Source organism: Poromitra crassiceps (genome assembly GCF_964638095.1).
Source record: "Poromitra crassiceps genome assembly, chromosome: 18".
In the NCBI taxonomy this organism is placed as follows: Eukaryota; Metazoa; Chordata; class Actinopteri; order Beryciformes; family Melamphaidae; genus Poromitra; species Poromitra crassiceps.
In genome coordinates, this window is record NC_139636.1 from 8,235,546 (window position 1) to 8,247,597 (window position 12,052).

General features: G+C 42.4%; 1 protein-coding gene across 1 annotated transcript; it reads left to right on the forward strand.

Annotated features, from left to right (window-relative positions):
- Positions 1 to 110: 110 nt before the first annotated feature.
- LOC310792730 (uncharacterized protein) lies at positions 111 to 6,329 on the forward strand. Its single transcript, XM_083654459.1, has 2 exons — positions 111 to 520; positions 3,887 to 6,329. The coding sequence occupies exons 1-2, from the start codon at positions 364 to 366 to the stop codon at positions 4,807 to 4,809; spliced, it is 1,080 nt and encodes a 359-aa protein (XP_083510585.1). The 5' UTR covers positions 111 to 363; the 3' UTR covers positions 4,810 to 6,329.
- Positions 6,330 to 12,052: the final 5,723 nt, after the last annotated feature.

Consider the following 12,052-nt stretch of genomic DNA (forward strand, 5'->3'; position numbering starts at 1 on the left):
AGATGGCAGTAGGGCAACATTATGGATGCAAGCTACCGTTAAAACCCGAAGAAGAGAGAAGAAGGAGAAGAAGAAGAGCAAGACAGGAAGGAGAGACGGATAACTACACGACGGACTTGTCACTCCCGTAGCCTATAATTTAGCTATAATTTATAAGTAGACCTACGTTAACAGATGGTTGTGTGACTGTGTTGCCTAGCAACCTACGTTGTTAGTAGACCTGGTTGCTTGTTTCTCTCTCTCGCGTGATCTGGCAACACTTCCTGTAGGCTGGCCTGGTAGGCTCCAACAAAAGAAAAGGGTAGCTCAGCCTTAAAAACGCTTCCAACCGCTACCGGAGCTTTTCCCACGTCTCGTCTTACAATGTCTGCAGTGCAGTTACTGAGAGCCTTCGTCACCCAGAGGCTGACTGCGGCCGCGGAGGAGATCATCGGGGTGTTTGAAAGAACCATATCGGACTACGAAGAAGAGATCAGGCTGCTGGCAGGCCGGAAGCCCGAGGTCCAGGCACACACGACAGGTTTGTACCCTCCTACTGCTGTATTGTAATTGTAATCAGTAACGTAATCCAAATATCACAATATAAAAGTAATGTAACGGATTACTTTCCGTTACTTTTGGATTACTTTTTGAAAGAAATTCTACATTTGACTCAGGAGGACATTTTTCGACAACAAAAAAGCTCTGCAATACTCATTTCAGACTTTATGTGTTGGTTACAGCAGGCTTTCAGCCAACCTATCTAGTGTCACCTGTTTCTCAATAAGAAAACAATAACAATAATAATATTTCCATCTTCGTATTACAGTACACTGATAGTATCTGCTTTTTAGTCATTTATTTTGTGGGTGCAATGCACTGGTCCTTTTTAAGAGCCAAGTGTGTTTTTTCTCCCAAGTCCCCCTCCCCCTTCTTTTTTGAGATATCAAACATAAAGTAGACAATACAAATAATAATTAATATTTACAGTGGACACTGCACAGCCACTTGGATAAATACACAATATACAATAAATAGAATATACAATACATGTATTTAAAATTGTAATCCTGCTGGTAATCTTTTTTTAAACTAAATGTAACTGTAATCTTGATTACTTCTTTTTATCTTTAACTAAGGCATTAGTTACCTTTTTTGTATCCTGATTACAGTAACCTGATTACATGGAATCAGTTACTTCCCAAGCCTGGGTATGAGCAGACAGCTTTTAGATTATTTTATTTGACAAGCTGCTGCCTTTAAACCACACTGAACAGTTACGTAAGCTCCGCTGTGTGTAAAGTTAAAAATGTAGCCTTGTTTTGAGCATAAAAGTCTTGCTACAGCAGCTTTAACGTTACTCTTTAGCTTGAGATTTGACACAATGGATAATATAACAAGCTTTTATTAAAGATTTCAGATTAAACAAGTGGTTTCCAACCTTTTTGGCTTTTGACTTTCTTACAAAATAAATATAACAACACTAGGCGAAACCTAGTATATGCCGGGCAGCATGTTTGTTAGTCCCTCCAGGCAGTCCATCTCTTCCACAATTTCAGAATGCTCCAGACAGAGACAGTCTGTACTGCTGCCCATTCAAATTTGGCAAGAGGAGGTTGTCATCTGCCAAAGAGACCGGAAGGAAGTTCAATGGTATTCGACCGATTTACAACACATGTAAACACAACCAAAGCAGGTGATTGCACAGGGGAGACGGCCAGAAGTATTCGTGTGGTTAGGGTCGTATCTATCCTTTAGAGCAGACCTGGGCAACTGGCGGCTCGCGAGCGCTACCTGTGCACCTGAACGCAACATGCAAGATACCCCCTGAATAAGTGTCCAAATGTTCATGTCATTCTGGCCAATACTCCACTTCTGTTATAACATTTCAGTCTGGAATATGGAATATCTTTCAATAATCTTTATGACTAAAAGGCTAAAAGTAATCTCATGTGTAAGAAATTACTGTTCTACATTGAAGTAAAAATAATTAACTTGTTCGTTTTGGATTTTTTTTACTTCAAGAGTGCATTTTTGTTCGTATGACCCTCAACACAGGCTTTGAGAATCCCGGGCCACTTACTGATACTTATGCTTAAATTAACACACTCATATTCTGGTTTATTTCAAGAAAAACATTTTGGCTAGTGGAAATTCTAATTGTCTGGTAACTTTAAAATCTAGCAGCCATATTGGCAGGTGGTCAAAAAAGTTAATTTCAAGCCCTGCAGGTGGTGATATAGGAGTGAGTGAGAAAAGGATCAAATATTTGTGTTTAAGACTGAATATTGACATCACAACTGTTCATTTAAAATGAGTTATTCCTCTAAACCTGACTTCAAATACCCCAAATTCTTCGCACCGGCGCCGTTCAGCCCCCAACCCTCAGCAAAATCTGGCCCTTTGGTAGCGAGGACATTTTTATGTGGTCCTCTCTATCATCAAGGTTCCTGGGTTACGGCATGACAATATTTGTTCTGCCCCCGGCAACAATCTTGGTTTCTCATGTGGCCCTCCATGAAAAATAGTTGCCCACCCCTGCTTTAGAGGTAACCACGGAAGTGGGGAACTGAGCGGATGTACTGTGACTCCTGCCTCATCTTGACCGGAACATCTCGCCTCATTTTTTGCCCAACTTTCAGACTACAGACGTAGTAATCGGGAGCATTTGAAAATTGCGGGAGCCAGTGTCTTGAGACACTATAACAAGCATTCATTTATCTCTCTCTCTTTTACAACAACAATCTGGGCCTGTCCGTTGCAAAAATAAGCTTGTTTAGTGGACGACGTACATGCCAGGAGTTCCGCTAGACTTTTTTATTATTATATATTTTTTGGACAGCCGTTAAGGGTGTACTACATGCAGTAGAATGCTGCCAGCGCGGTCCCGGTTTGGAGAAATGGCACTAACTGGCTGTGCATCATCCTTTAGCTGTATCTTCTTGTAGGTGAATGGTAAGACACCAAATCCTTTAAAGATGTCTGGATACTGTCTGATCCACTATTGGAATCACACTGTCCTGTGCATTGGTGTCAATGCAATACACCCTCTGTTGACTAGGCCCAACTTTTCACATCCTTTGTCACCTAGCAGTGAGTCACGTCCCTCTGGAACTCTGGTCTCTCCTGATTCTAAATATAGCTCTGGTCTCTCCTGATTCTAAATATAGCTCTGGTCTCTCCTGATTCTAAATATAGCTGAATCGCTTGGTTTGACCAAGTAAAGCTATTTTCGCAAGCATTTTACCAAATGTCTGGAAAAAATAATGGCAGCTGAAATCCCTTGGTCCAGAGTCCGGACAGCATCTGTTATTTCTCTCTCCTAACACACACATACACACGCGCACGCATGCACACACGTGTGTGTGCACACACACACACACACACACACACACACACACGCACACGCACACACACACACACCATCTGTACTTTGACTGCTCTGCTGAGATCTGCATTCTGCTTCTCACAGGTGCACTTTTTTCATATAGAGGTTCATTCAACTTCATTCATTCCACATAACAGAACATGATAAATGTCTATGTAAGCACTGAAAAACAAGTATAATACTACTACTATTATTATTATTATTATTTGAATTGCGGTGGAACCCTGGACACTTTAGTAGTGAGTGTTGAAAACTGGGACCTTTTTAGTGTTGGAGAGATATTATGTCGGGACTCAGGACGGCCATCCTCAAACATCTGGTCACCCTACCCAAAAGTCACTCCATGTTTCAGTGCAGTAAGCAATATGCTCGTCATGGCGGTGAGAGGCTCAGAGTCACGCTGTCACTGAGGACCTTTAAACTGATTAGATGTTTGGCTTGGTGATACAGACCTATCCTGAACACTGTTGGGTGGGTGCTGAAGAAAACCAACTGCATGTTAACTCAATTGTTTTTCAGTCTTCCCTCCAGACATCCAGCTGCTGGGCAGTGAAGACGAGGTTCCCCTTGAACAGCAGGACTGGAGCCCCAGTCTGGACCAGGAGGACCCAGAGCCCCCGCACATTAAAGAGGAGGAACTCTGGACCAGTCAGGAGGGAGAGCAGCTTGAAGGGCCAGAGGAGGCCCACATCACCACCACCAAGTTCCCGTTCATTCGTGTCCCTGAGAAGAGTGAGGATGATGAAGAGATACCACAGTCCTCACAGCTTCGAAACCAGACCGAGGAGAACAGAGAGGCAGAGCCTCGAGCCAGCAGCTCAACTGGACAGATGAAAACAGAAGCTGATAGAGGAGACTGTGGAATATCAGATCCAGCCAGGAACTTAGATCCAGCTACTAGTCATTTACAACTAACTAGTGATGGCAAGACTTCACACTCGTCTGAACCTGAGAACAGTGATGATGAATGGAGGGAAACTAGAGAACCTCAGTCGGATTTAGACTCACTGAAAAACAGTGAAATCATGCGTCATAAGAGGTTTCATACCGGGGATGAACAGCTGAGTTGCTCAGTTTGTGGTAAAATATTTGTCTGGAAGGGGAATTTGCAAAGACACATGAGAATCCACACAGGTGAGAAACCATTCAGCTGCTCAGTCTGCAAAAAAAGATTTAGATTTGGCGGAGATGTAGGGAGGCACATGCGAATTCATACGATGGAAAAACCATTTAGCTGCAAAGTGTGTGGTCAAAGATTTAGCCAGAGTGGAGCAGTGATTAAACACATGAGTCTCCACACAGGAGAGAAACCATTCAGTTGCTCTGTTTGTGGCAAAAGCTTTAGTTCAAAGGGAAATATGAAGCAACATATGGTGGCCTGCCAAAACCATTCCCATGGTGAAAATATGACATTTTCATTTTTTGATATTTCCATAAACTAGAAACTCTGTATAGCTTTTTTAATGACAGATAGCTCTCGTATATCAAAAGTGATGAGTATTTTAATCTATTACAGGTCTAAAAGTAAAACATGAGAAAAATGACTTTAAACATTCCACAACATTCTATTTTCTCCGGTGGCATTCCACCAAGTCAGTCTACTAGACTCTAGTAGTAGTCGTAGACTACTACGACTGTTCTTACACAAACACACCAGCACTGAGAACAAATCCAATATGTTCAACATAGACTTGGAACTTCCTTACAACAATATGAAATCATAGGATTGTAAGTGTGTATGTACTATGGATATTCTTTACACCAGGGGTGCCCAATACGTTGATCGTGATTGACTGGTACAGTATGACTGCTTGAGCAGAAGTGTAGTTTAAATGTACACGGGTAATAATCAGCCACTGTGACAGCACTGAAGAATATACTGTAGCAAAATCAACCTGTTTGAGAGCAGTAAAAACAAAGTTAGTTTTAGTTTGGATATGTGACAGACATTCACAGTGAATGTCTTATCCAACCTAAAACTAACTTCACCGCGGTGCAAAACTCCTCTCTTCAAATTCAGCGTCGGTTTTGGTCAGAGCTTTGACAAGAGACAGAGCAGAGGAGAGAGAGGGAGGGCGTAGGCCTGCAGTAATGTAAGGTAAAACATTTTTGGGGGGTGGGTTGGTAGATCATGTTGAGTTGGACATTTTAAAAGTAGCTCGTAAGGCAAAAAAGTTTGGGCACCCCTGCTTTACAGACACCCATCTATCTCTGCTTTAGTGGAGAGAAGGTAACCTCCCGAGGACAAACAGCCCTCACTGTTCACTGGGGTCAAAATGTGGAACACACTGCCCACAAACATTAAACAGGATCGTAGCTGGGAGCGTTTTAAACCCAATCTAAAGGATTTGCTGAAAAACAACTACATTGTTCCCATAAATGACTGTGTTCATGGGTTTGTGGGTATAATCTATACAATGTTTATATCCTTTGTGTATGATTGTTTGTAGGGGTGCACCGATCACGTTTTTTTGCCACCGCTCACCAATTGCCGATCGCCTATGGAAAATATCTGCCCAACCGATCATCGACCGATCACCGATTACCGATATATAAACTCCTCAAAGAAAGTTTGGAAACGTTATTTTAGGTCGATTATTTCTCCCCTTTAATAATACCAATTGGCATTGTATTTTATATTGTTGGAAAGCCTGATTAGTGATAGGGCTTTTTTTTATAAAAAAAAATATATATGTATATATTTGTTTTTTTTATATAAAAAAAATTGCCGATCGCATATTTGAGGTCAAAATCGGCCGATACAGATTGCCTGCCGATCGATTGGTGCACCCCTAATTGTTTGTGTTGCTCCACGATTGATTGAATGACTGACTATTTTACTGCCTTTTACTCTACTTTACTCTACTTTGCTTTTAACAGGTGCTTTTAATAACATCTCGGGACGGGCATTGCAAATTAGCCAAGGCTAAAAATGTTGGGATACGATACATGTCATCAGACGTTGAGAAATGTTATATGTTGTGTATCTGTCAATATGTAAATTAAATTAATAAACAAAATCTGTCTCTATATGAATGAAATGAATAAACAAAATAAAAATTTCCTAACTTTGTTTGGAATGATGTTCAGCCAAAACAATACTTAGATAAGGCCTAAAGCCGGAGTTTGCAGTCAACTAGTTGAAATGTATATGTGGCAGTCAAAATCTATTTGCGCTGTACCGCCACAGAGTGAGGATAAATATATAAATGTTCTGTAAATAAACCATAAAGCACAATTCTATCAAAATAAGAAACACTGACTACTTTAACTAAACTAATAAAGTGCAGGGGGGGGGGGGGGGGGGGGTAGCGTTAGGGTTTGACGTTGATGATTGGATGATAAGCACTATTTTCTGAAAATGGCTCAGAAAAACACTCTGTGTCTCTATCTCTCTCACACCTGTCTTTCACAAGTCTGTCAATAAAGTATAAAATCTCTGAAATAAAAAAAAGCATAAAGGAAGAGCTCTTATCTTTTTCTCTTTGTTTACCCTTACAGTTTTCAGAGACTTTCTGACCCCCCCCCCACACACACACACACGTGTGTTCATCATGTGTTCATCATTCCTTTCCTCCTCTGTGTGTGTGTGATTGAGAAATGAGATGCAGGTGGTGTTCATCCTAATTGGCCTGGTCAGGTGTCAGATTGCTGCTGGCTGATTGGCTGGTGGAGAGCATTTAAGCCAGCTGATGCCATCCTGTCGCCCTTTGCTCTCCTCATTCCCAACGATGATGGCTGCTGTGCTGACTGCTGTGTTCTGTCAGGTAGGAACTGTGTGTAGACCTACTTTAGTAGTTCTGCAGAACTTTATTAAGATGTGTCTTTATCTTGGTAGACCTGTGCAGTCTAAACTGTAAATAGTTACCTTCCAGATCTACACTTTTGTACACTGTAAATAACACTTACCCAAGTAGCAGAAAGTAGGGGGAGAAGCCCTTTAGTTTTTTGTAACATTTTCTCATGTTTATTTTGTAGGAGCTTATAGGTAAGAGCTGTGTCTCTTATTTAATCCATCATTTTCTTTTCTTAGGTAAATTTAAGGTTGGGGATTAGTTTGATTGGTTAATTGTGTTGGGGCCATGCTGTGCTCTGAAACTAAACCTGCTACTTGTGAACTTGTGATGGTGGTTCGGCTGATCATCCTTGGGAGTGGGAAGAGTGGGGGCACTTTGTGTTGCGGTCCGGTTCCCCGAGGCCGGTTCCTAACATAATTGGGTGCTCGTCTGCTTTTCTCATTCGTCAGCACGTCGTCTGTGAGTGTGTGTGTATATATATTTTATATGTTTGTCTGGTGGGCAGTCTTTGTGCAGGTGGTAAATGGTGTTAGTCAAGGTGGCTTTGCATGGAGCTGAGGAAGCTCATGGTGGTAAAGCTGGTGGATATGTTTGTTGGAGGAGGAGCCGGTCAGAGGGGACCAGTAAGACTGAGGAGGGGCGTGACAAGGCAGGGCCGTCAGTAGCACCGTTTCTCCTCTTTCTGTGTAGACTATGCTACCCTACAAGAGTCTCCGTACATAGACTTGCCTGTCACTCTGACTCCCAAGCCGTCTACATCAGCGATACAGACATATTTACAAGTGTCACAGAAACATTTCAAAGCCACATATTGAGAAGAAGAGTTCATAGCTTCTCGACGTCGGGGTTAGAAAGCTCGACGCTGCTCATAAATGCCTCTTTTCATCTGAAGTCTGTGCTGGTGATATTTTTTACCGAGCCTTTGGCCAGAGTGGCGCTGTTGAGCGCTCTGACGGCTGGGAGCTCTAACCTGGAAAAAATATCACCAGCACAGACTTCAGATGAAAAGAGGCATTTATGAGCAGCGTCGAGCTTTCTAACCCCGACGTCGAGAAGCTATGAACTCTTCTTCTCAATATGTGGCTTTGAAATGTTTCTGTGACACTTGTAAATACGTCTGTATCGCTGATGTAGACGGCTTGGGAGTCAGAGTGACAGGCAAGTCTATGTACGGAGATGGGACTCTTGTAGGGTAGCATAGTCTACACAGAAAGAGGAGAAACGGTGCTACTGACGGCCCTGCCTTGTCACGCCCCTCCTCAGTCTTACTGGTCCCCTCTGACCGGCTCCTCCCCCAACAAATATCTCCACCAGCTTTACCACCATGAGCTTCCTCAGCTCCATGCACACCATTTACCACCTGCACAAAGACTGCCCACCAGACAAACATATAAAATATATATATACTCAGACGACGTGCTGACGAACGAGAAAAGCGGACGAGCCCCCAATTATGTTAGGAACTGGCCTCGGGGAAGGGGACGGCAACACAAAAGTGCCCCCACTCTTCCCACTCCCAAAGATGATCAGCCAAACCACCATCACAAGTTCACAAGTAGCAGGTTTAGTTTCAGAGCACAGCATGGCCCCAACACAACAAATCAAACTAATCCCCAACCTTAAACTTACCAAGAAAAGGATGGATTAAAAAAAAAATAGACACAGCTCTCACCTATAAGCTCCTACAAAATAAACATGAGAAAATGTTACAAAACTAAATGGCTTCTCCCTCCTACTTTCTGCTACTTGGGTAAGAGTTATTTACTGTAAAAAAGTATAGATTTGGAAGGTAGCTATTTACAGTTTGGACTGCACAAGTCTACCCAGACAAGGACAGATCTTAAAGTTCTAAAGAACTACAAAAGTAGGCCTACACACAGTGCCTACCTGACAGAACAAAGAGTCAGCAGAGCAGCCATCATCGGTGGCAATGACTGCAAGGGATGGCATCCCCCAAACCCATTTAACAGTGCAGACACAGGAAATTGATGAAATTAAAGTTTATTTGCTATTACATGTGTATGTCATTTGTTCACATCATTCCAAGTGTGTAATTGGACATAGTCCACTCATTGTTCTCCCATATGATATCTCTGTTGACTATTTGCTGTGTTTTGTTAAGTAGGAACTGTGTATGCCTACTTCATTCTTCAGAACTTATAGATGTGTTATCTTGGTGGACCTGTGCAGTTTAAACTGTAAATAGCTACTTCCAGCTCTACACTTTTGTACACTAACATCTTACCCAAGTAAGTAGGAGGGAGAAGCCATTTAGTTTTTTGTAACATTTTCTCATGTTTATTTTGTAGGAGCTTATAGGTGAGAGCTGCCTTTTATTTAATCCATCCTTTTCTTAAGTAAGTTTAAGGTTGGGGATTAGTTTGATTTGTTGTGTTGGGGCCATGCTGTGCTCTGAAACTAAACCTGCTACTTGTGAACTTGTGATGGTGGTTTGGCTGATCATCATTGGGAGTGGGAAGAGTGGGGGCACTTTTGTGTTGCGGTCCCGTTCCCCGAGGCCGGTTCCTAACATAATTGGGGGCTTGTCCGCTTTTCTCATTCGTCAGCACATCGTCTGAGTATATATATATATTTTATATCTTTGTCTGGTGGGCAGTCTTTGTGCATGTGGTAAATGGTGTGCATGGAGCTGAGGAAGCTCATGGTGGTAAAGCTGGTGGAGATGTTTGTTGGAGGTGGAGCCGGTCAGAGGGGACCAGTAAGACTGAGGAGGGGCGTGACAAGGCAGGGCCGTCAGTAGCACAGTTTCTCCTCTTTCTGTGTAGACTGCTACCCTACAAGAGTCCTGTCTCCGTACATAGACTTGCCTGTGACTCTGACTCCCAAGCCGTCTAAATCAGTGATACAGACGTATTTACAAGTGTCACAGAAACATTTCAAAGCCACATATTGACAAGAAGGGTTCATAGCTTCTCGACGTCGGGGTTAGAAAGCTCGACGCTGCTCATAAATGCCTCTTTTCATCTGAAGTCTGTGCTGGTGATATTTTTTCCAGGTTAGAGCTCCCAGCCGTTAGAGCGCTCAACAGCGCCACTCTGGCCGAAAGCTCAGTAAAAAGTATCACCAGCACAGACTTCAGATGAAAAGAGGCATTTATGAGCAGCGACGAGCTTTCTAACCCCGACGTCGAGAAGCTATGAACTCTTCTTCTCAATATGTGGCTTTGAAATGTTTCTGTGACACTTGTAAATATGTCTGTATCGCTGATTTAGACGGCTTGGGAGTCAGAGTGACAGGCAAGTCTATGTACGGAGACTCTTGTAGGGTAGCAGTCTACACAGAAAGAGGAGAAACGGTGCTACTGACTGCCCTGCCTTGTCACGCCCCTCCTCAGTCTTACTGGTCCCCTCTGACCGGCTCCTCCTCCAACAAACATATCCACCAGCTTTACCACCATGAGCTTCCTCAGCTCCATGCAAAGCCACCTTGACTAACACCATTTACCACCTGCACAAAGACTGCCCACCAGACAAACATATAAAATATATATACACACACACTCACAGACGACGTGCTGACGAATGAGAAAAGCAGACGAGCACCCAATTATGTTAGGAACCGGCCTCGGGGAACCGGACCGCAACACAAAGTGCCCCCACTCTTCCCACTTCCAAGGATGATCAGCCGAACCACCATCACAAGTTCACAAGTAGCAGGTTTAGTTTCAGAGCACAGCATGGCCCCAACACAACTAACCAATCAAACTAATCCCCAACCTTAAATTTACCTAAGAAAAGAAAATGATGGATTAAATAAGAGACACAGCTCTTACCTATAAGCTCCTACAAAATAAACATCAGAAAATGTTACAAAAAACTAAAGGGCTTCTCCCCCTACTTTCTGCTACTTGGGTAAGTGTTATTTACAGTGTACAAAAGTGTAGATCTGGAAGGTAACTATTTACAGTTTAGACTGCACAGGTCTACCAAGATAAAGACACATCTTAATAAAGTTCTGCAGAACTACTAAAGTAGGTCTACACACAGTTCCTACCTGACAGAACACAGCAGTCAGCACAGCAGCCATCATCGTTGGGAATGAGGAGAGCAAAGGGCGACAGGATGGCATCAGCTGGCTTAAATGCTCTCCACCAGCCAATCAGCCAGCAGCAATCTGACACCTGACCAGGCCAATTAGGATGAACACCACCTGCATCTCATTTCTCAATCACACACACACAGAGGAGGAAAGGAATGATGTTAACACATGAGAGAAATATACAAGGACTGAATGTGAACATTAGCTTCTGTAGCTAATTGAGTTTAGAAATGACTCCTTGGGACACATTGTATATTAGCCTGTATTATCCCATACATGTAAAAAGCAGCTGTGATGGCAAAAATTAGGCTTACAACATATACAGTATATAAAATATGTGACTGTGTGTGTGTTTTGTACATGATTAGTTCATTAACTATGGGCTTAATTATAAATGAGTTCTGACTGAACGTTACTATAAAGCACACATGGGCAACATACGGCCCCCTGTGTGGCCCGCGATGGAATTGCAAAATTCTTCTGTTATAGCATTTCAGTCTGGAATATGGAATATCTTTCAATAATCTTTATGACTAAAAGGCCAAAAGTAATCTCATGTGTAAGAAATGGCTGTTCTACATTGAGGTAGAAATTTAAATAATTAACTTGTTGGTTTTGGATTTATTTAGCTTCAAGAGTGCATTTTTGTTCGTGTGACCCTCAACACAGGCTTTGAGAATCCCGGGCCACACTGATACTTATGCTTAAATTAACCCACTCATATTCTGGTTTATTTCAAGAAAAACATTTTGGATAGTGGAAATTCTAATTGGCTGGTAACTTTAAAATCTAGCAGCCATATTGGCAGGTGGTGAAAAAAGTTAATTTC